Source organism: Corella eumyota, chromosome 1, assembly GCF_963082875.1.
Source record: "Corella eumyota chromosome 1, kaCorEumy4.1, whole genome shotgun sequence".
NCBI lineage: Eukaryota > Metazoa > Chordata > Ascidiacea > Phlebobranchia > Corellidae > Corella > Corella eumyota.
In genome coordinates, this window is record NC_137490.1 from 13,511,419 (window position 1) to 13,533,191 (window position 21,773).

Below are 21,773 nucleotides of genomic sequence, written 5' to 3' on the forward strand. Positions count from 1 at the left end.
TGATGGAATTGTTTTGATCATCCTTGCGTCTAACATAAACATAGTTTAAAAACCATGACAATAAAACACCAGGCAATTATTGTCCTCATTCTGCCCGTTTGTTTACGTTCGTGGTATTTTTAATCTAGCGTTCGTGGACTTTTTTGCTTTAATAACATTTACGCAAGTCCTATCTATTTTTATGAAGTTTAAATCATGGTCAGTAGTTTATATATGGTCGTTGGAATTTGCAAGCAAAACATTGCAAAAGACTTAAATCAAGTTAGAGAATGTTAAAAGGAATTCGCAACAGATGAATGAAGACACCCACCTGCCCACCATAACTGCCAAAGGACACAACATTTTAAAAATTTTATTTTTTAGTTTTTAATTTCATTTTGATATAATTATCAGGTTTAAGTTTAAATATGTAATAAAGTTTTTTGTAGATTCTTAAATTCATTTCTATATGTTAAAACTTTGGGTAAATGAAACGTTATATACCTTAAACTTGATAAAGAACTATATCCAAAACAGTACATGTGCATTTTGTAGAGAACTTTAAAATAGATAGTAAGGAAAAATGTATTAAGTATGCTCAAGAATTTGTTGAAATTTGCCCGGCAAGGAATTTGGCCTTCTTTATCTGGTGGATGGTATTTTGATTCAAGCTACAGCAATTTTACGAATGTTTTTCATCTCTACACTTGGATCTTTTTTCTAAGTTTTCCCTTCACTTTATACCTGGTAATATTGCAATTCTTTTGATTTTTTTTCATTTGTAAAGTTATGTTTGCAATGTTATATGCTTTTTTGCAGTTTATTTAATTAAATTTATAAATTTTTATTCAAGGTCACACAGATATCATGGACTGTGATTGGATCATATTGTGGCATTATTATTATTTTTTTCGGCACTATAAAATACATTAGTAATGATCTTCATGATACATTTGATAAAGGAGAACAATTACATAAGAAGGTTTCAATAAACAATGACACTGGTATATTATTTTACTAACTGTTTAATGGCCTTATGGGCTGCTTTATTATTTACTTAATTGGCTAATAATACAGCTAGTCATATTATGGTCACAACAAATATATTTTATATTTTTAAGCTTTATTTTTTGTCTATTATGCTATATTATATGTAGATCAAGCCTATTGTCTTTACTGATTTAAAGGTAAAGTTTTGTCCTTCTAAATTACTTACCTACTATTTAAAATGCAACGTTGTGCAAATTTATAAATATGCTTTAGATCTAAACAGAGTGATAGAAAACGAACAAAACTCCTTAAAAAATGATGAAGAAGTAGTGGATTTAAATAAGTATGCTTTTATACAAATTCTGTTTTTTATTAATGGCCACTTAGTGTTATTAATGAATATATTGGCATTTAATACCATCAACATTAAGGTACCTATTTTTATTTCAATTTATAAATTTATGTTATAGAAGTGATCAAATAAAACCGAACGAAGATAACAAATACAATGATCATGTAGATTTATGGAATGAAGCCGCACAGGTAACTATTGGAGAATTAATAATTTTTTTCAATGTCTATTTAAATAATAATTTATAACTGACTTTTTCACTTCTACCAGGGTTTTTACCTAGAAAATTCACAATCAATAAATCCACTGACTTCTGATAAAGAAGTTATCAAAAAAGGAGGTTTGTGTGTCAAATATTTTTTTTAAAAAAAATTTTTATAAAAAATAAATTAAGAAAAAACCTTTTAAATTGATTTTGCAGCAATTTAGTTTAAAATTTATATTTTTAGAAATGGCAAAGGCTGAAGTGTACGAACATTTTAAATTAAATCCAGCAAAAAATACGATTCGCACTTCTTCAGAAGAATTATCAAAAATTTCAAAGGGGACTGTATTGAGAAAACAAGTAAACAGAGTTGCTGTCGGTAGATGCCATAGTCTACCTAATAATGATTTTTTATTAGAAGACATAAATAAAGAAGTCTTATCGGTAAGTTAATTTTTGTTTAACTATAGGTTTCATTATTTTAAGATTTATTAAAAAAGGCAGTTTGTAATTTTAAGAAAAATATGGTAAGTTAAATTTGAAGGATAATGTTCAGGTTTTAATATATATGAAGTATTATTGTAATCATAACTTGCTGTGGGTAAACTATGCTGTAAATTAACAATAAAATTTAAAATTTTTTTAGGGCAGTGACAGTTTAAGTGAAAATAATGAATTTAAATCATTTTCATACTTTACTCAAGGGGGTAAGTAAACAAATTTGCTGTAAATTTTTTTAAATAAAATTAATTTATATATTTACTTAATTATTTTATATGTTTTAAGATAAAAATAGTAAAAGTGGGAAGAAAATATTGCAATCTGATGGAAAACTCTATTCATCAGTTCATCGATGTTATTCTGACAACACTTTGACTTCAGAAAAAATAACAAAGGTAAGAAAACAGTTGTTTTAAAATTTTTTTTAAAAAAAAGGAAAAAACTTGATATTTGCACAAATGCTTTATGTTTATTTTTTTTAGAAAACGTCGCAGCGCAAAAAAGTTCAACGCACTAGAAAACCAGCTATAAGAATTAAAAGAAATATGTAAGACTTCAAGTAATTTAAAATAAAAATTTAATTTTTAAACTTATAACCAGAATACGGTTATATATATAAAAATTTGTTTCAACAAAATTTTAATTTTATTATACCTGTAATAATATCTTTTAAACTTTTGTAGGTAATTGTTTTTGTTTACATTATATATTGTAACTGTATATTTTTTGTTTGTCTAAATTCTTGTTTTTAAACTTTTAATTAATTGTATTTTTAAACATTTCACAGATTGGAAGATGATCAATCCAAACCAAAGCCTCAAAAGCAGGTATTTATGTTTTAAACTAATTTATGCCCAATAATAACAGTTTATTTATATATTTGACAATGAAATCCTTATTTTTAGACAAATAAAGATGAAGGTTCGATTTTAACTACTTCAACTGCTTCTTCTACTTCCAATATTTCAGAATTTATAAACATGAAAGCAGGAAATAATAATGTGTAAGTTTTTTTTGATTTTTGGTTTTTGATTTGGTACTACAGTGCAATATCAAGTATCAAATCAAATAGATTTGTGTTTTTCTGTTTGTTAGCCTATTTTTATACAAATTTGATATGTTTTAAATGAAACTTCGAAAACAATTTTTTCAATTACGTTTTATTAAATCTGTTTTTAGATTTGCTGCAGGGGATAGCAATAAACAAGTTATTAAACCCAACTTTAAGGGTAAGATATAAAATGACCTATTAATAAGTTTACTTAAAAGCCTCCACAAATAAATGAAAAACATTTTATCTAGGCTTTAACCAACATTCAATTTATTTATTAATATTATTTAAAAATTAAACTAAAATTTTGTTCTGGATAAAAATTTTGCAGTAAAACCAAACAAAAGGCAAAAAAAACTGTGCAGCTTGTCGTCTCAGGAAACTAAAGAAAATTCCTGTTTCACAGGTATGTCTATTTAAAAAAAAAATTTTAAATCATATTGTTAAGACTAGTTACTTTGCAAGACTTTTTATCTAATATAATTTTGTTAATACCGGCAGCTTGGTGTAGTGGTAAGAACACTTGCTACACCACACATGAGGTCGTGGTTTCAATCCCCACTGAGCTCATGCTGTAGCGCCCTTGAGTAAGGCGCTATAAACGGTACAAACTCCTGCTGAGCTAGCACTTAATCAGCAGCATAATTATCGGTCAATTTTAATCTATAATATCCCAAACTGCCACAGGCAACTTGACACTGGGTCGGAGTAACTGATGTTACTCTATGTTTAAGTCGCGCATTCGACTTTTCCACATCGAGGATAAAGATATATACAAAAAAAATATATTGTAATAATCACTGTTATGCATTTGATAACTAAATGTTTGTAATAATTTTATATCTTTATAGAAAGCCCAGGCGAAGTAAGAAAAAAAAACTCAAAAATATTGTGGCTTAGTGACTCAGGTAACTTAAATATATTCAGATGTCCACTTGAAATTGAGTAAAACTAATAATTTTCAAGTATTATGCTATACGTTGAAACAACACATTTTAACCAAAATAACTTTTTTAAAAAAATTTTTTTTTAGAAACTACTTCAACAGACGATGATGAAGAAATGGAAAAATTTCTGGAAAGTTTAAGACATTCAAGAATTAAGGTTTGTTCAAAGGATTTATTTAAAAAAAATGCTTAAACTGTCTAGCTAATTTTTTTTTGTTTAACTAAGTGTTATTCTAAGTAATGTTTAAATTGTTTATTTTTTAGAATAAAGATCACAAAAATAGAAAAAATGCATCAACCAAAGAATTTAATGAAAAGTAAGTCATTTTTTTGAGTAAACTATTTTATATTTCGTATTAGAAATACCAGTAAATGATTTTTTTCTTAATTATCGTGATGCAGGCACAACGAAAGTAGTTCGGATTCTAACTCTTCTGCTGCTAAGAAAACAGGTCAACATAGTTCAAGAAATATAAAACAAAAACCATCAGCAGTAGGTTTCCATTTTTTTTTATACTAGCATATTATATTCAGATGTATGTATATGGTATATATTTTAATTTAGCATAGACACTTTAAGATAAATTAGAATTGAAAATTGAATGTATTGTTAACTTAGTTAAACGAAAAAAAATTAATTAAAAATACAATTCTTAGCCGCCTAGACATCGTTCCTTATCTATCCAAACATCTCAACATTCCCGCCTAAGAAATGAATGCAGGGTACGCAGAGCTCATTCTTTTAGAATAAGGCAAGCCTGGGATAGTAGGTCGATGGGTAACGATGGTGAAGCGACAGGAAGACATCGCCACCCAGCTGGGGGTACTTCCCAGGGGGATTTTACCCAAGATACAGGGTATGCATTTTTCTAAATTATATTATTTTTATGTTTTGGTTTGCTTTTTATGTGATTATAACTTTGCAGCCTTTTTTTGGGAATACTTTTATTTGCCCTACTCGATCTTAAGTTGATGTCATCCTTTCTTTATATTTTTTGCAACAGGTTAAATACACACAAAATATCTGATGACATAATAAATAAATCAACCGGCGAACAAACTTCAGTTCATTTAGCCACCACTCATACTGATACCAGTCATGGAGCTGTTCATACTTTTCAAGGTATTTGAAAATCAATTTGACTGTAAAAAATTGTATTTTTGTGTGTATTAAATATTTTTTGCTATTGAAGTTGTTTTTTGAAAATATTAAAATATGTTTAGCCTAATTTTTCTTGTATGTTAGCAATTTTTGCAAGAAAAGTGAAAAACTTGTTTTTTTAACTTTTAACTCGAAAATAACTTATCTGACTATTTTCTTCAATTAAAACTATTTTGTTATAGATGAAAATGGAAAATGGATGACATATACATTTGGATCTGAAGCAGCACCTGTTGCATTAGAAGTTTCAACAAGTCGCGTTTCACAAACTTTTCCATCCCATTCAAGACATCTTAGTGTTGCATCTAGGTAAAAAAAGTTTTAGATCAGAGATTTTTTAAATGTAGCGTCTGATTTAAAACGTGTTAAGGTTTAACTGTTAAAAATGGTTGCTGAAGATTGTATAGATACCAAATGATAACAAAATCAAAACACATCACTAAATAATTTTTTAAAACTATTTTTTACTCCAAATTTACATGTTAAATTTTGTTTTTGTAGTTCTTTGTATATAGTTTTTTGTTTTTATTAAAATATGTTTATTAGTTTTAGTTCACCAGCAATGAGATGTGGGAACGAACAGGACCCCAATTTTTCCACCTTCACCCAATCTGCACAAACGGAGAGAATGTTAGACTTCTTGTCAGCAACTGTATCTAGAAGACCAAGAGTTAGATATTCTGGGTATTTACTTTTCAAGTATTATATATTTTTAAATTATTTTCAATATTTTTTTATTGCAATACATAAAGCATTTTTCTGCCATTTGCTTTATATATTGTTACGACACTTTGCATAAGTATTTTGTATGCTGGGTTTACTTTTTTTTGGTTTCATGTCTAAGACCATTTAAGTAAGGTGCTAATGTTATTTGGTTTTGCATAGCCTAAACAGTTATCATCAGGGTATAGTTCGGGCAATATTGCCAGCTTTATAATTTTCAATAATGATTGGTCTTTAAATCCTTGGTTGTCCAAATAAAGGTAAATGCTAAGCAGTATATTGAATTGTTATTTTTAATTTTACAGACACAACCAACTTTTAATGGATGCTTTTCATCGCTCGATTTACACGGGACAGAGAATTCCAAATGGTGATACTTCTCCATCCTCTATCATCTCACAGGTTTTATTTTGATTTTATAATAAATTAATATCGATAACTAATTAAATGTAGTTGCTGAGATGAAATTTTATAAATTAAATGTCCTGCATAACTTGGTAACTTGTTTGATAATATTGATTCAATTTATTGTCTAATTTCTTTTTAATACATTTTAAAATTTTATTAAATACATTTTTAGTTAGATATTGTGCGTCGTTCTTCTACACCAAAAGTCAAATTTCTTTACCAATGGGCTATTTTACCATTCAAGTCGTTTACTATTCAATATGATAGACTTGCCTTAACAGATCTACTAGACAGGTAAATAAAATTTTACTGCAAAAGCAAAAAGTGCAATGTGTTTTATTCAAATTATAAAAACAAAAATTTTTAATAAAAATTCAGAAAAAAATAAGCTTAGTGTAATATACCTCTTCTAACAAACAGAATGTATTTTCTTAACAAACATTTTGTAATCAGATAGTATCCTAATTAAATTTAAACAGTATGGCAACATTTAATATTATTTTTTTTTTAGAAATGTTCACGTTCTTGAAGCTTTGCTTTCAATATTTCTTGCTGTCGCAGTTGGAATTTTAGGCCTTTGGATATTGTCTCAAAATTTATACTTCGACTTGTGGTCTTTTTGGTTTTGTATCGTCATGGCAACTGCTCAGTTTTCACTTATTCGAAGTGTACAACCTGACTCTGCCTCTCCTACCCATGTAGGTTAAAAATTACATAAATTTTTTTAACGAAAAAAAAAATTGTGTAAAATTTAAAAGAAATGCGTGTTTACTCTTCAAACAATAGACTGTATTATTTTTATTTCTTTTTTTTATAAGTTTTGCCAGTATAATTTTTTTTTTAATTAATTGAATAATTTTAATTAATAGGGACACAACAGAATTGTTGCTTATAGTCGACCAGTTTATTTTATCTTGACGGGATTGCTTTTGATGTTATTTCATTACCTTGCTGATCCCAACAACATACAATTAAATGGTTTTCCTCTCTACAAGTTCACTTTGTTTAATAATGCCAGTTGTGCTGTAGCAAGGGATTTCTTTGCAAGTAAGTTGTCGTTATAAAAAAGTTTAAATCTTATGAAAGTTGTTTTTAATATTTTTGATTTTTTGTATAGTTTTTATTCTTATTCTTCCATTCGTGTTTTTGTTTGGACTTCTTCCACAATTGAACACTTTCTTTATGTATGTTTGTGAACAAACTGAGATTCATTTATTTGGGGGAACAGGTAAGCTAGCTTTGCAATTTGAAAAAAAATTTAATTAAATTTTAAAACATTAACCTATCTTAAATGCTAAACAATATGACAATCTTTTAAAACACGATTAATTTAAAAAATTTAAAAAAATGTGTTTAAATTTTTGTAAAATTTTTAAGGCTATTTTTTTAGATAAATTTTAAACAATAAAATTTTGTTTTTTAGCTTTACTTAGTATTGGAGCCTCAATATTTTGTGTTGCCCGAAGTTTGTTGGCATTATTGTTGATATATGGATTTGCTTATGGAGCGATGCTAACTACGGTTAGCAAACTTTCGTTTCGAATTTATTAACTTAAATTATTTGAATCAAAATAAAATTTTATTTTAAATTTTTAGCTTATACCAATTGCTTTGCAAGTTCAAAATATTGCTAACTTTTGAAAAGGCAAATAATTTAAAACATAATTGTATTTACATGTTTGTTGAAAATTTATTATTTTTAGGAGGGGAGTCAACATATTTTATTCTCTGTGTTTTGTGGATTGATGATTTCAATTTCCTATCATTTAAGTAGACAGAGTAGTTCACTTGAGGTCATTTGGTAAGTTTGCAATTTTTTTATATTCACTGCTTCAGATTTAAAAAAATTTACAAAAAATGGCAAGTAAATTGTTACATGTATTTGGCAATACTGTTAGCATATCTTATGTTTTTCATTTTTTTGTTCAGGCGCATTATAAAAAACAAACTAGTTGTCCATCGGGACGGAAACGTGGATAAAAAAGAGAAAAATGATCCGGCTAAGCAAGCAGATTGCGTGTCTTCAACATACATGATAAATGCTATGGTGAGTTTAACTAAAGAATTAAAAAAAAACTAAAAATACAATTTGGTAAACTTTTACTTTGTCTTATCAATAATGATTTTTTTTTTTTATAATAAAAAAATTTGATGCTACTGATATTAAAATACTCGAAAAGTTTGCTAAGCTTATTTAGATGCAAAGTGGTTATATTTTTTATATTTATTTATTTGTAGAAAAATCGTTTACAATCTGATGTTGTATTGTGTCCAGTGATCGCCATTTTCTCATTTGCTATACATTCAAGCACTGCTTTTACTTCATTACAGGTTTGTTATGTTTTTACTAATTTTTAAAAAAGATTACAATTTTCTTTTTTTTAAATTTATTTTTATTTTTCACTTTAAAAAAAATCAATCATGAAACTGTAATTTTATAAACATTACTTTCCTAATTCCAAAACATTAGCCTATTCTATTTTTTTAATGTAGCCAACCATAAGCACAGTCTTGTATATTATTGTTGGAGGACTTGGATTTGTGGTTCATTATCTTCTCCCCCAGTTAAGAAAGAATATGCCTTGGCTTTTGTTTGCTCATCCTATACTTAAATCAAATGAATATGATTTGTTTGAGGTATGTATATTTATGTTAAAAGAGTATTGGTATGTCATTCATTTCAACTTCTTTAACTAAAGGTTCTAGTTTTATATATGGTAGTTGTAAACTTAGGTTATGGTTTTCAATGGTAATTGTATGGTTTGTATTAAGGATAAGGCTTAAATATTTTACAAAATTACTTAACAAAACTTAATTATTAAAACAAAATTATCCTTTTTGTATTAGTTAGGATTAAATGTTGCTTTTTTAGGTGACTACAGCAGCCAAGACGATGTGGTTTGAAAAAATGAAAGTTATTTTAACTTGTTTCGAGCAAAACTATTTGTACCCTGTTTTAATCATGAATGAACTTACTAGAGAATCTTCTTTAATTGTTAATACTTACGGAAATATGTAAGTGTTATTCAGTTTAAAACTATTTTATTGTGTCTTTGTCTATTTATTTTAAGCATTGGGTAACAAATGTTTGCCAGGCTAAGTCTAAGTTGCCTTTGACAACCTTATTTTTCACTTTTATTTTCGGCCAATTATAGTGCCTTACTCAAGGCTATGACATTAAAAAAGAAGTCTTTGTTTATTTTATATTTAGATGTGAATCATTTCTATGTTTATTTTAGATTTGGATGTGTAATCATTGTTATTGTTGGATTAAAATTGATGAGAAGTGCTTATTGTAGTCCAAACAAGCAGTATATTTTGTTTAGTATTACTGTTTTGTTTGTTAAATATGATGCCCAGTTATACCAACCCTCTATTCTTATCACTTACTTTATATTTGGGATTTTGTTTGTAAAGGTAAGTTAAATAATAATTAGCAAAATGTTGGTAAACCTCATAATTTTTTAAAGCCGTTTTTAAATTAAAATTCTTCGGTAATTTATAAATTTGACAAAAATATGGTTGAAAAATCACATTTATTACTCTTTTTTAGTTAAAATTTGTTTTTCGACTTTTTAGTATCGTCTGTTTATCACTTTAATAAAAAAAATTATAAAATAATATTAAATTGGTCAATAAAAATGTACTACTTTTCACATATTTAAATTACCTGAATGCTAAATTTAAAACATTCTTTTTAAGATTCAAGAACTAACTTTAAAGCTTCAGTTCTGGCTTGTGTATGTAGCACCTTGGCAGATAACCTGGGGCTCTGCTTTCCATGCATTTGCCCAGCCATTTGCAGTACCACATAGTGCATTTCTAGCTGCACAAGCACTTCTTGCCGCCTTAGTTCAAGCTCCATTTTCACCTTTTCTTGGCAGTGCCTTGTTTTTATCATCCTACGCTAGACCTTTAAAGTTCTGGGAAAGAAATTACAAGTAAGACTTAAAGATATAAACGACTTTCTGGTGACTGCATTTATTTTACATTACTGATTACTCTAGTATTACTCTAAAAGATAAGTAAATTTATTAAAGTTCTATGTTGTATTATTTTTCACAAAGTTAATATTTCAAAATCAGTAAAAATTTTTGTGTAATTTTTAAGTATTTTCTATTTATTTTAAAATAAAACTATAAAACTTTTTTATTAACCTACACAGAACAAACCGGATAGATCACTCTAACACCAGACTATCCACTCAAATAGATAGAGCTCCACACTCAGTTGACAACAACCTTAACTCAATATTTTATGAACATCTCACTTACTCTTTACAGAAATCACTAGCAGGAGACCTAGCTCTTGGAAGGTTATTCATTTTACAATTTTTATATTGTATTTTAGTTTTTTATTTTATAGTTAATGCAAGATATGTAAGCCTACTACCTTTACCATAGACTTTGCATTATTTTTTTTTGGTAATTTAAATATAATTTAGCATAACACATGCATTTAAAGTTTAACAAAAGTTAATTTTGATAAGTCATTTCTTGTTTTGCTTTGTAGATGGGGAAATGTTTGCTCTGGTGATTGTTTTATCCTTGCATCAGATTTTCTGAATGCTTTAGTTCATATTGTGGAAAAGGGGAACGGACTCGTTTCATTTCAACTAAGAGGCCTGGAATTTAGTGGTTTGTTCATTTGATTGTTTTATATTAACATAAACCAAATATCTATTCATGATTGAGTTGAGACAATATCACAATCTGGTCTACAGCATATTAAACTTTACTTTTTAGGTTAAATTAAAAAGGCAATTTTCTATAATAAAATAAAATTTGGAAAATACAATTGTTTTAAGAGTTTTTTATTGAATGCTAATAAACTTTTATGTGATTATAAGATTTATTTTTATTTAACGTACAGGAACTTATTGTCAACAACGCGAGGTTGAAGCCATTAATGAAAGTCCGGATTTAAATGAAGCTTTTTGTTGTTGTTATGCTCGAAAAATTCCTGGAATGCTTTCATTTAACTCTGCATTTAATCAACGCTGGCTGGCATGGCAGGTAAAATTTTATAAATAAACACACTAACTTAATGAAAAATGCCTAAGTTTTTTTAAAAAAACATAAAAATAATTTTTTTTTAATATTTATATGTAATTTATTTGTAATTATAATATTTAAATAAAAGAGTAACACCGCATTTTTATGTTTTCACTTAATTTTAACTTGTGTTTTTATGTTTTAGGTTATGGTGAGCAATTATGTTTTGGATGGATACAGTATATCTGATAACAATGCTACTACCATGTTGGGAGTATTTGATCTTCGTAAAATTCTAACAAGTTACATCGTCAAGGTAATTTATGAATTAAGCTTTACATTAACAAAAAGTACGACTATATAAGTGCAAAAATTGACTTTTATATGTTAATAAATAATAAACCTTTATTTAAATCAATTTAAAAATTTTTGTTTTATTTATGTAGTTAAATTTTTTATTTAATTATGATATATTTTGAAGGGTATAATTTACTTCTTGGTGGCCCATGATTCTTTGGATTCCTGGTTGGAAAACCAAACAATTCGTGATGCTGTATCACCATGTGAAGCATCAGATTATGTTGACATTGATGCCACCTTTGTCGTTGCTATTGACGACGATTATGACACATGGTTGTTTGGGGTGTCACGCGCCAAGTTTTTTTCTGTGTATGGACCATGGTTACGATTTTGTTGCGCACAAAAAGAAAAGAAGACCAATGAAGTAAGTGCAGTTTTTAATTTAAAATACATATTTAGGTTATTTTTAGTTTGAAATTTGTAGAATATAGTTTTTTTAAAATAATTGTTACGTTTTTATAACACTTTAAACACTCACATTGTAACTATTAAATAAGGTTTGTGTTTTTACAGAGCATTGATTGTGGCAAAAACTCAAAATTAGTCACTTTAGCTTTTGCTATTTCAGTACTTGGCAGAAGGGCTTTGGGAACGGCATCAAGAAATCCATCATCAAAGTGAATATTTTTAAATTTTTGTTTTACTAAAAATGTAATATACCTGCAGTGTGTTGTAGTAGTTAAAACACTTGGTTTCCCTACATAAGGTTTTGTTTGAGTTTAAATCTTACTACCCTCATGCTGTAGAGCCCTTAAATAAGGCTGAGCCACAAAAAAAAACAATCAGCAAATTAATTATTGGATATGATCTAAAATATTCCAAACTGCTAAAGTCAACTGAAGACCTGGTCGGTGTAACTGATCTTACTCTGTTTAGGCTATAAAGTACACCTTTTCACATCGGAGATAAATAAATAAAAAAAAAAATTATGTTTGTGATTTAATTTTCTTTTTTGAAGTCTGGATTCATTTATGTATGGACTCCACTCATTGTTCAAAGGGGAGTTTTATATAACTTCACCTAAAGATGAATGGGTGTTTAGTGATATAAATCTTCTTGAAAAGGTGGTAGCTCCTGGAGTTAGAACTGCATTAAAATTGCACCAAGACCATTTTCTGTGTAAGTTAAAATTTATTTCCTTAATTATTCAACTAAAGGCTTGGAATTTTGAACTGCATATCATTGAAATATTAAATTTAAGATGGAATTCTGACTTTTAGATTTTGATGGTATTATTTTTTGATTTATAATTTCTTTTACTAATGCTTGTTTTAAATTAAATGTGTCAGTTTATGTTGTTATTATTTTTTAATTGGTACAGGTCCTGATGAATATGATGAACATGCAGCACTATTTGAAGCCATACACGAATACACCACAACCATGGTTATAACTCATGAAGGGGATCCAATATGGAGGAAAGCTGTTTTGTCTAATGCTTCTTCACTTCTTGCTCTAAGGTAATTATCTCTTTTCACTGATTCTTACTAAATGTGTTTTAATAAACTGAATGTAAAAACGATTAATTTTTTTGTTTTGATTAAACAATAATGTTAACAATTTTACTTTGCATATAAACAATCGTTTTGATTAATTTGTGACAACAGTATATTTTATATTTGATGAGTAGGTAAAATTTAATCTTGGTTTAGATTTTAGAACAACATAGAATCAGTAAAAAACTAAAAAAAGGACTTTTTAGTACTTGACAAAAAATTTCATTAAGATTATTTAATTTTACAGGAGAGTTGTAAGTGATACGTTCGACGACTTGTACAGCATCATAACTTTAAACCATCGCTCGCTTGGTTTTAACGTTGTAAAAATCAACAGAGAGTGTGTCAGAGGTTTGTGGGCGGGCCAACAAAACGAACTTGTGTTTCTTCGAAATAAAAACCCCGAAAGAGGGAGCATTCAAAATGCGAAGCAAGTTTTGAGGAACATGATTAATTCGTCATGCGATCAGCCAATCGGTGGGTATATATTAGAAAAAACCGGCAGCTTGGTGTAGCAGACCGACAGCTTGGTGTAGTGGTAAGAACACTTGCTACACCACACATGAGGTCGTGGGTTCAATCCCCACTGAGCTCATGCTGTAGCGCCTTTAAGTAGGGCGCTATAAGCGGTACGAACTCCTGCTGAGCCAACACTTAATTAGCAGCATAATTATCGGGCAATTATAATCTGTAATATCCCAAACTGCAACAGGCAACTCGAGACTGGGTCGGAGTAACTCTATCTTTAAGTCGCGCATTCGACTTTCTCACATCAAGGATAAAGATATATATAAAAAAAAAAGACCACTTGTAAATTACGGTTCTTGGAAAAACTTAAGACTGTAAAGCATGTGAAAAAATAAGCGAGAACTGTTGAGTATGAAAGATAATTAGCTAGGACCGTATAGAATGTTTTTCTAAAAACCGTAATATACAAGTTATCCAAATGCCCAAAGTCCCTTTTCCTATTTTGCTTTTTTTTGTGCCAGCTAAAGCTTTTATTACGTTTTATCACGCAAATGATTGAAATCTTAATCTCCATTTTTTAATTTTTTTTTCAGGGTATCCAATATACGTTTCACCGCTAACCACTTCATACTCGAGTACAAACAAACCATTAACTAATATTTTGGGAGGTCCAATTACTTTTAAGATGGTTAGAAACTTCTTTATAAATATAGTAGCTTGGTAAGTAAACGTTCATAAATATGTGAAAGTTGTTTTTAAAATTGTTGTTTTGTCACTTTTTTTTATTGCTTTTTAGTTTAAGTCAAAGTTGTTCTGAAAGTTGTAACAGTGGAGGTGGAATAAATTTTCACGGCAACCCTGCTCCCCCTTCTATTCCTATGAGTATAAGAAGACCAGGTGAAAAAAATTAAATTTTTTATTCGTTTTTATATTAGTTTCGATATTTGAATTTAAAATTAGCTTAAACATTTAATTTATATGCTACATATCTTGTCAAAGACTATTACTGTTTTTTAAGAATCTACAATATAAATAGTTTTTATTACAAAAGCTACAATAGAACTTGTTTTTGTTGCTTATGAATTGTTTTTGTTGCTTATGAATTGTTTTTGTTGTTTTATCCAGCATCTACAACGTCTTCAAGTCTAAACAGATCAAGCCAACAACAGAGACCACGTGCTCCTTCTAACAAATCCGAACATACTTTCACTAATGTGACGTCACAAGACTCTGGAACAATTGGTTCGGGCGAAATTGTATCTCGAAGGTAAGTTTGTGTAAGGTGGATTAGGAATGGTAAAAGTTTATCATAATTTAAATAAGAATTAAATATTTAGTTTTAACGTTTTTATAGTTATCAGTGGCAGTTAAAAATTAAAAAAAAAATCAACGAGTTAGTATTTTTGTTGGGGGTTAGCGTATGATAGGAAAATTAATTTTCCTAATGCTGCAAAATTAGTGAATTTTTTAACGTAGCTTTTTATTGATGATTGTTTATTTTTTAGGTCTAATTACAAACAACACAACATCACCGCCCCCGAGGATTTAAAAATAGACATAACACCCCGTAATATTTTAAATTCGGCAAATTCGAGCGAACATGGTTCGTCAAAACGTTCTTCTATGACAACTAGACTATAATCACATTTGCAAATATCATCAAAATATATTTTGTTCATATTGTTTGCACTAATCTTTAGTGAACAATGTTAAAACACAAATATCTTGGTGGTATATTTTAAATTTAAAGAAGCCTTTGAAAATGTTAAAAATAGGTAAAATTAGCACAGTTAAACACCGTTTCATGTACTATACCCACTGTTACTGAAAATCAAGGCTAGAAGTTTTTTGTACTTTAACTAAGCAAAGGGGTTTCATATTATTTTTATTCTGGTTTTGATCTTTCGACTATTTTTGTGCAATGTTAGTTTTAAATATTAAATTTTGATGTGATTTTTGGACCGTATTTTACCAAGATAAAAATTACATAAAAAATTCATTGAAAGCAACTTTGAAAGCATATCAAAAATTGAAATACTAAAACCCCATTAAAAAATAAAAGTCACACAATATAACAAATGATGATATACTACAAATGAAACAATATAATGAATGATAATAAACACAGGTAATGGTAGTTCATAGATTTAATAAGTCAGGGTTTCCGTCAATATAACTCGTAGAGTCAAAGGAAATAGACACGTAAGTGTGATTACATATTTTGTTCAATTAATCATATTTGACCATAACAACTCATTTGAGCGACAATTTAAAATAATACATAGATTTTTTTTATTATCTCTGTTTAAAAATATATTAAGTTATCATTAAATTCTTTACGTTTATGTAAATTTTAATAACTTGCATTGCAATTTGTTAAAAATGGAAAATGGAACAAATGAAACCGGAGAAGAAGTTTATTTCGACGGTGTAGAAGATTATGTTGTCTTTGCAGGATTAAATATCTTAATGTCTGTGGCATTCTATTTAATTATAGCTGTGTTTGCTTACGGGATAAGAAATATGAGTAACACCAGGGCGAAATGTTGTACTACGCAAGCATATGTCTCAAGAATTTTGCTACCATTAGCTACAGTTTGCAACTTTTTCAGAGTGCTACTGATCTACTTTCAATTTTTTTACGGGACATCTTCTAATATTTTTTGTTCAATAAATTATCCAGCAGGCAACTTAATGTATGCTTTTAGTTTGGGTTCTCTGCATAGTATTTTGTGGATAAGACAACATAACCTTTATGCTAATCCCTCCATGAAGCATTTAAGCACGAGAGGCTTACGATGCTTCAGCACTTTAACGCTAGCTTTTATCTTGCTTGCTACAACCTTTAGTTTCCTAATAGCTTCTGCAACAACTTTATACATCGCTACTCCTTTTGGCTGTCTTCCAGATCCAGATCATACTATACTTCCACTTTGGTACGGGCTTTCTTTGTTTTTAGCATCGTCTGTAACAGTGGAATTAATGCAGCTATTTCTTGTACTATATCCCTTAATTAAGCACGTTCGTGAAAACGAAGCAGCTGACGAACACAACAGAGTCCATTCCCTGATTAAAAGGGTTGCTGGTAGCACAGGAGTAAGTGTGTTGGCCGACGTGATACTAATGGCTCTTGGAATTGTTTTGGTTGTTAAAGGCCAAAGTATAGCCGCCACTTCCCTTTACAGCGTTACATTAACGATTGTTGTTATTTGTGTATTCACGACATACTTCGATTGGAAAGAAAGATTGTTTGTTTGTAAATCTATGCATGGACATGCAAAGGCAAGCTTACATTGAAATGGGACTTAAATTTTTTTTTTTGCAAACGATTTCTGTGATGTTTTTTAAATCAGATCTTTAAAGTTTATTGGATTTAAATGACTATAGCGTTATTTTAATAAATTGTCTTTCATAGCTATTAATCGATTTTTGTTTGACTCAATTAAAATTATATTAAGCTGTTGTGTTTGCTTTTTTATTTTAGTAAAAATAATAAAAAATGTAATTTAACACAAAAAATTATTGGAAAAGAAATGATTGCAACTTTAAACGTTTTACAATAATAAAATTCATTAGTGATTTCAATATACAGGCAGGTAGTTTTCTTTACTGCATTGAATGTCTAAGTAAATGTTATAAAATACTACTAAACATACAGTTTGTTACACGTAAATAAATAAAATAACACAAAAGCGAACTAAAAACTAATAATTTAAATGCTACAACTAGGTTAAACCATTTAAGGCAGCTGATAGCTTCTACTTAATATAAAACGATATATTATGTTGCATTGTAGTTCTAAACGACGACATCATTTCTAATATTTTCTTTTCGTCTGTAAAACCAGGTAACTAATGTTAAAGAAAAAAATTACAAACATGTTTTATTTTTAAACAAAATTTTAATAAGAAATGTGATAATAATAGAAAATTAAAATAAAATATTGAAGGTTACTGACCTTTTGCGTCTTAGGATAACAAATACCAAAATAAGAATAAGTAGAATCAGCAGAATTACTCCCACGATCACAAATATATAAAATGGCATGCTCGGACTTTGTTGCGTAGGATCTGTTGCATTCAAGAAATTCTCATTTGTGGTAAACGAAGAAGTAAAATTATTTTTGTTTAAAAACCTCCACTTTGCAGAAGACCAATTGTTTAATGAAATACTGGTAGATAAGTTTAAAGTTGGCGTAACTTCATGCATTTTAGTTTTGTAATGTTTCCTTTGAGTTGGTAAAGTTAGTATGTTTGTTGTTTCTTGTAATCGATTTGTAAATTTAAACTTTGTTGTAGTTTGTAAATTTGTTTTTGTAGTCAATTTATTTGTTAAAATTTGAAGGTTTGTTGTAGTTTTGAGTAGACTTGTCTTTTTAAAAAATGTTGTAGTTTTATCGTTTGAAAAAGTTGGAACTTTTGTTGTAGTTTGTAGTTGACGTGGCGTTTCAACAAATTTTGTAGTTTTATTATTTAGTAAATTTGACTCGTAAGTTGTAGTTTTGGGTAGTTTTGTCGTTTTAACAAATACTGTAGTTTTATCATTTGTTGAAGTTGAAACGTTTGTTGTAGTTTTGGGTTGACTTAAGGTTTTAACAAATTTTGTATTTTTATTATTTGTTAAAGTTGGATTGTTTTGTGTAGTTTTGGGTAGATTTGTCGTATCAACAAATTTTGTAGTTTTAACATTTATTAAAGTTGGATTGTTTGTTGTAGCTTGGGGTTGATTTGTCGTTCCAACAAATTTTGTAGTTTTATTATTAGTTAAAGTTGGAGCGTTTGTTGTAGTGTTGGGTTGACTTGTCGTTTCAACAAATTTTGTAGTTTTATTATTTGTTAAAGTTGGAACGTTTGTTGTAGTGTTGGTTTGACTTGTCGTTCCAACAAATTTTGTAGTTTTAACATTTATTAAAGTTGGATTGTTTGTTGTAGCTTGGGGTTGATTTGTCGTTCCAACAAATTTTGTAGTTTTATCATTAGTTAAAGTTGGAGCGTTTGTTGTAGTTTTGGGTTGACTTGTCGTTCCAACAAATTTTGTAGTTTTATTATTTGTTAAAATTGGAGCGTTTATTGTAGCTTGGGGTTGATGTGTCGTTCCAACAAATTTTGTAGTTTTATCATTTGTTGAAGTTGGAGCGTTTGTTGTAGTGTTGGGTTGACTTGTCGTTCCAACAAATTTTGTAGTTTTATCATTTGTTGAAGTTGAAACGTTTGTTGTAGTTTTGGGTTGACTTGTCGTTCCAACAAATTTTGTAGTTTTATTATTTGTTAAAGTTAGAACGTTTGTTGTAGTTTTGGGTTGACTTGTCGTTCCAACAAATATTGTAGTTTTATCATTTGTTGAAGTTGAAACGTTTGTTTTAGTTTTGGGTTGACTTGTCGTTCCAACAAATTTTGTAGTTTTATCATTTGGAAAAGTTGGAACTTTTGTTGGAGTTTGTACTTGATTTGGCGTTTCAACAAATTTTGTAGTTTTATTATTTAGTAAATTTGACTTGTAAGTTGTAGTTTTGGGTAGTTTTGTTGTTTTAACAAAAACTGTAGTTTTTTCATTTGTTGAAGTTGAAACGTTTGTTGTAGTTTTGGGTTGACTTGAGGTTTTATCAAATTTTGTAGTTTTAACATTTATTAAAGTTGGATTGTTTGTTGTAGCTTGGGGTTGATTTGTCGTTCCAACAAATTTTGTAGTTTTATTATTAGTTAAAGTTGGAGCGTTTGTTGTAGTGTTGGGTTGACTTGTTGTTCCAACAAATTTTGTAGTTTTATTATTTGTTAAAGTTGGAACGTTTGTTGTAGTGTTGGTTTGACTTGTCGTCCCAACAAATTTTGTAGTTTTAACATTTATTAAAGTTGGATTGTTTGTTGTAGCTTGGGGTTGATTTGTCGTTTCAACAAATTTTGTAGTTTTATTATTAGTTAAAGTTGGAGCGTTTGTTGTAGTTTTGGGTTGACTTGTCGTTCCAAAAAATTTTGTAGTTTTATTATTTGTTAAAATTGGAGCGTTTATTGTAACTTGGGGTTGATTTGTCGTTCCAATAAATTTTGTAGTTTTATCATTTGTTGAAGTTGGAGCGTTTGTTGTAGTGTTGGGTTGACTTGTCGTTCCAACAAATTTTGTAGTTTTATTATTTGTTGAAGTTGAAACGTTTGTTGTAGTTTTGGGTTGACTTGTCGTTCTAACAAATTTTGTAGTTTTATTATTTGTTAAAGTTAGAACGTTTGTTGTAGTTTTGGGTTGACTTGAGGTTTTAACAAATTTTGTAGTTTTATTATTTGTTAAAGTTAGATTGTTTGTTGTAGTTTTTGGTATATTTGTCGTATCAACCAATTTTGTAGTTTTAACATTTATTAAACTTGGATTGTTTGTTGTAGCTTGGGGTTGACTTGTCGTTCCAACAAATTTTGTAGTTTTATCATTTGTTAAATTTGGATTGTTTATTGTAGCTTGGGGTTGATTTGTCGTTCCAACAAATTTTGTAGTTTTATCATTTGTTGAAGTTGGAGCGTTTGTTGTAGTGTTGGGTTGACTTGTCGTTTCAACAAATTTTGTAGTTTTATCATTAGTTGAAGTTGAAACGTTTGTTTTAGTTTTGGGTTGACTTGTCGTTCCAACAAATTTTGTAGTTTTATTATTTGTTAAAGTTATAACGTTTGTTGTAGTTTTGGGTTGACTTGTCGTTCCAACAAATTTTGTAGTTTTATTATTTGTTAAAGTTAGAACGTTTGTTGTAGTGTTTGATTGACTTGTCGTTTCAACAAATTTTGTAGTTTTATTTCTCGTTGAAGTTGGAGCGTTTGTTGTAGTGTTGGTTTGACTTGTCGTTCCAACAAATTTTGTAGTTTTATCATTTGTTGAAGTTGAAACGTTTGTTGTAGTTTTGGGTTGACTTGTCGTTCCAACAAATTTTGTAGTTTTATTATTTGGAAAAGTTGGAACTTTTGTTGTAGTTTGTAGTTGATTTGGCGTTTCAACAAATTTTGTAGTTCCATTATTTAGTAAATTTGACTCGTAAGTTGTAGTTTTAGGTAGTTTTGTTGTTTTAACAAATACTGTAGTTTTATCATTTGTTGAAGTTAAAACGTTTGTTAAAGTTTTGGGTTGACTTGTCGTTCCAACAAATGTTGTTGTTTTATCATTTGGAAAAGTTGGAACTTTTATTGTAGTTTGTAGTTGATTTGGCGTTTTAACAAATTTTGTAGTTTTATTATTTAGTAAATTTGAATCGTAAGTTGTAGTTTTGGGTAGTTTTGTTGTTTTAACAAATACTGTAGTTTTTTCATTTGTTGAAGTTGAAACGTTTGTTGTAGTTTTGGGTTGACTTGAGGTTTTAACAAATTTTGTAGTTTTATTATTTGTTAACGTTGAAACGTTTGTTGTAGTTTTGGGTAAATTTGTCGTTCCAACAAGATTTGTAGTTTTATCATTTGGTAAAGTTAGAACGTTTGTTGTAGTTTTGGGTTGACTTGAGGTTTTAACAAATTTTGTAGTTTTATTTCGCGTTGATGTTAGAGCGTTTGTTGTAGTTTGTAGTTGATTTGTCGTTCCAACAAATTTTGTAGTTTTATTATTTGTTGAAGTTGAAACGTTTGTTATAGTTTTGGGTAGCTTTGTCGTTTTAACAAATTTTGTAGTCCCCTTTTTTGTTAAAGTTCGAAGGTTTGTTGTAATTTCGAGTAGACTTGTCGTTTTAACAAATTTTGTAGTTTTATTATTTGGTAAAGTTGGAACTTTTGTTGTAGTTTGTAGTTGATTTGGCGTTTCAACAAAATTTGTAGTTTTATTATTTAGTAAATTTGACTCGTAAGTTGTAGTTTTGGGTGGCTTTGTCGTTTTAACAAATTTTATAGTTTTATTATTTGTTAAAGTTGGATTGTTTGTTGTAATGTTGGGTTGACTTGTCGTTCTAACAAATTTTGTAGTTTTATTTTTTGTTAAAGTTAGAACGTTTGTTGTAGTTTTGGGTTGACTTGTCGTTCTAACAAATTTTGTAGTTTTATTATTTGTTAAAGTTAGAACGTTTGTTGTAGTGTTGGATTGACTTGTCGTTTCAACAAATTTTGTAGTTTTATTTCTCGTTGAAGTTGGAGCGTTCGTTGTAGTTTGTAGTTGACTTGTCGTTCCAACAAATTTTGTAGTT

The 21,773-nt window shown here is 28.7% G+C and overlaps 1 protein-coding gene across 1 annotated transcript; it reads left to right on the forward strand.

Moving 5' to 3' along the window:
• The first annotated feature begins 15 nt into the window (after nucleotides 1–15).
• LOC145763681 (pecanex-like protein 1) lies at nucleotides 16–15,602 on the forward strand. Its single transcript, XM_082575185.1, has 47 exons — nucleotides 16–726; nucleotides 833–983; nucleotides 1,243–1,312; nucleotides 1,440–1,512; nucleotides 1,592–1,661; nucleotides 1,771–1,970; nucleotides 2,173–2,233; nucleotides 2,313–2,422; nucleotides 2,510–2,574; nucleotides 2,815–2,854; nucleotides 2,933–3,030; nucleotides 3,207–3,256; nucleotides 3,410–3,484; nucleotides 3,930–3,986; nucleotides 4,112–4,182; nucleotides 4,290–4,342; nucleotides 4,428–4,518; nucleotides 4,683–4,882; nucleotides 5,030–5,148; nucleotides 5,370–5,496; nucleotides 5,734–5,871; nucleotides 6,216–6,312; nucleotides 6,491–6,612; nucleotides 6,830–7,016; nucleotides 7,188–7,365; nucleotides 7,436–7,546; nucleotides 7,742–7,839; nucleotides 8,022–8,119; nucleotides 8,248–8,365; nucleotides 8,557–8,649; nucleotides 8,812–8,955; nucleotides 9,191–9,333; nucleotides 9,558–9,735; nucleotides 10,021–10,259; nucleotides 10,484–10,633; nucleotides 10,831–10,955; nucleotides 11,191–11,333; nucleotides 11,518–11,628; nucleotides 11,794–12,036; nucleotides 12,186–12,289; nucleotides 12,631–12,791; nucleotides 12,994–13,132; nucleotides 13,416–13,645; nucleotides 14,230–14,356; nucleotides 14,433–14,533; nucleotides 14,762–14,903; nucleotides 15,142–15,602. The coding sequence occupies exons 1-47, from the start codon at nucleotides 574–576 to the stop codon at nucleotides 15,275–15,277; spliced, it is 5,790 nt and encodes a 1,929-aa protein (XP_082431311.1). The 5' UTR covers nucleotides 16–573; the 3' UTR covers nucleotides 15,278–15,602.
• The last annotated feature ends 6,171 nt before the right edge of the window (nucleotides 15,603–21,773 follow it).

Excerpts from the sequence above, each read along its gene's own strand:
- LOC145763681 (XM_082575185.1), top strand. The coding sequence starts at position 574 with ATGCTCAAGAATTTGTTGAAATTTGCCCGGCAAGGAATTTGGCCTTCT. Across the intron at positions 1,971-2,172 it reads TAAATAAAGAAGTCTTATCG|GGCAGTGACAGTTTAAGTGA; the intron begins GTAAGTTAATTT and ends AAATTTTTTTAG. Across the intron at positions 13,646-14,229 it reads GTCATGCGATCAGCCAATCG|GGTATCCAATATACGTTTCA; the intron begins GTGGGTATATAT and ends TTTTTTTTTCAG.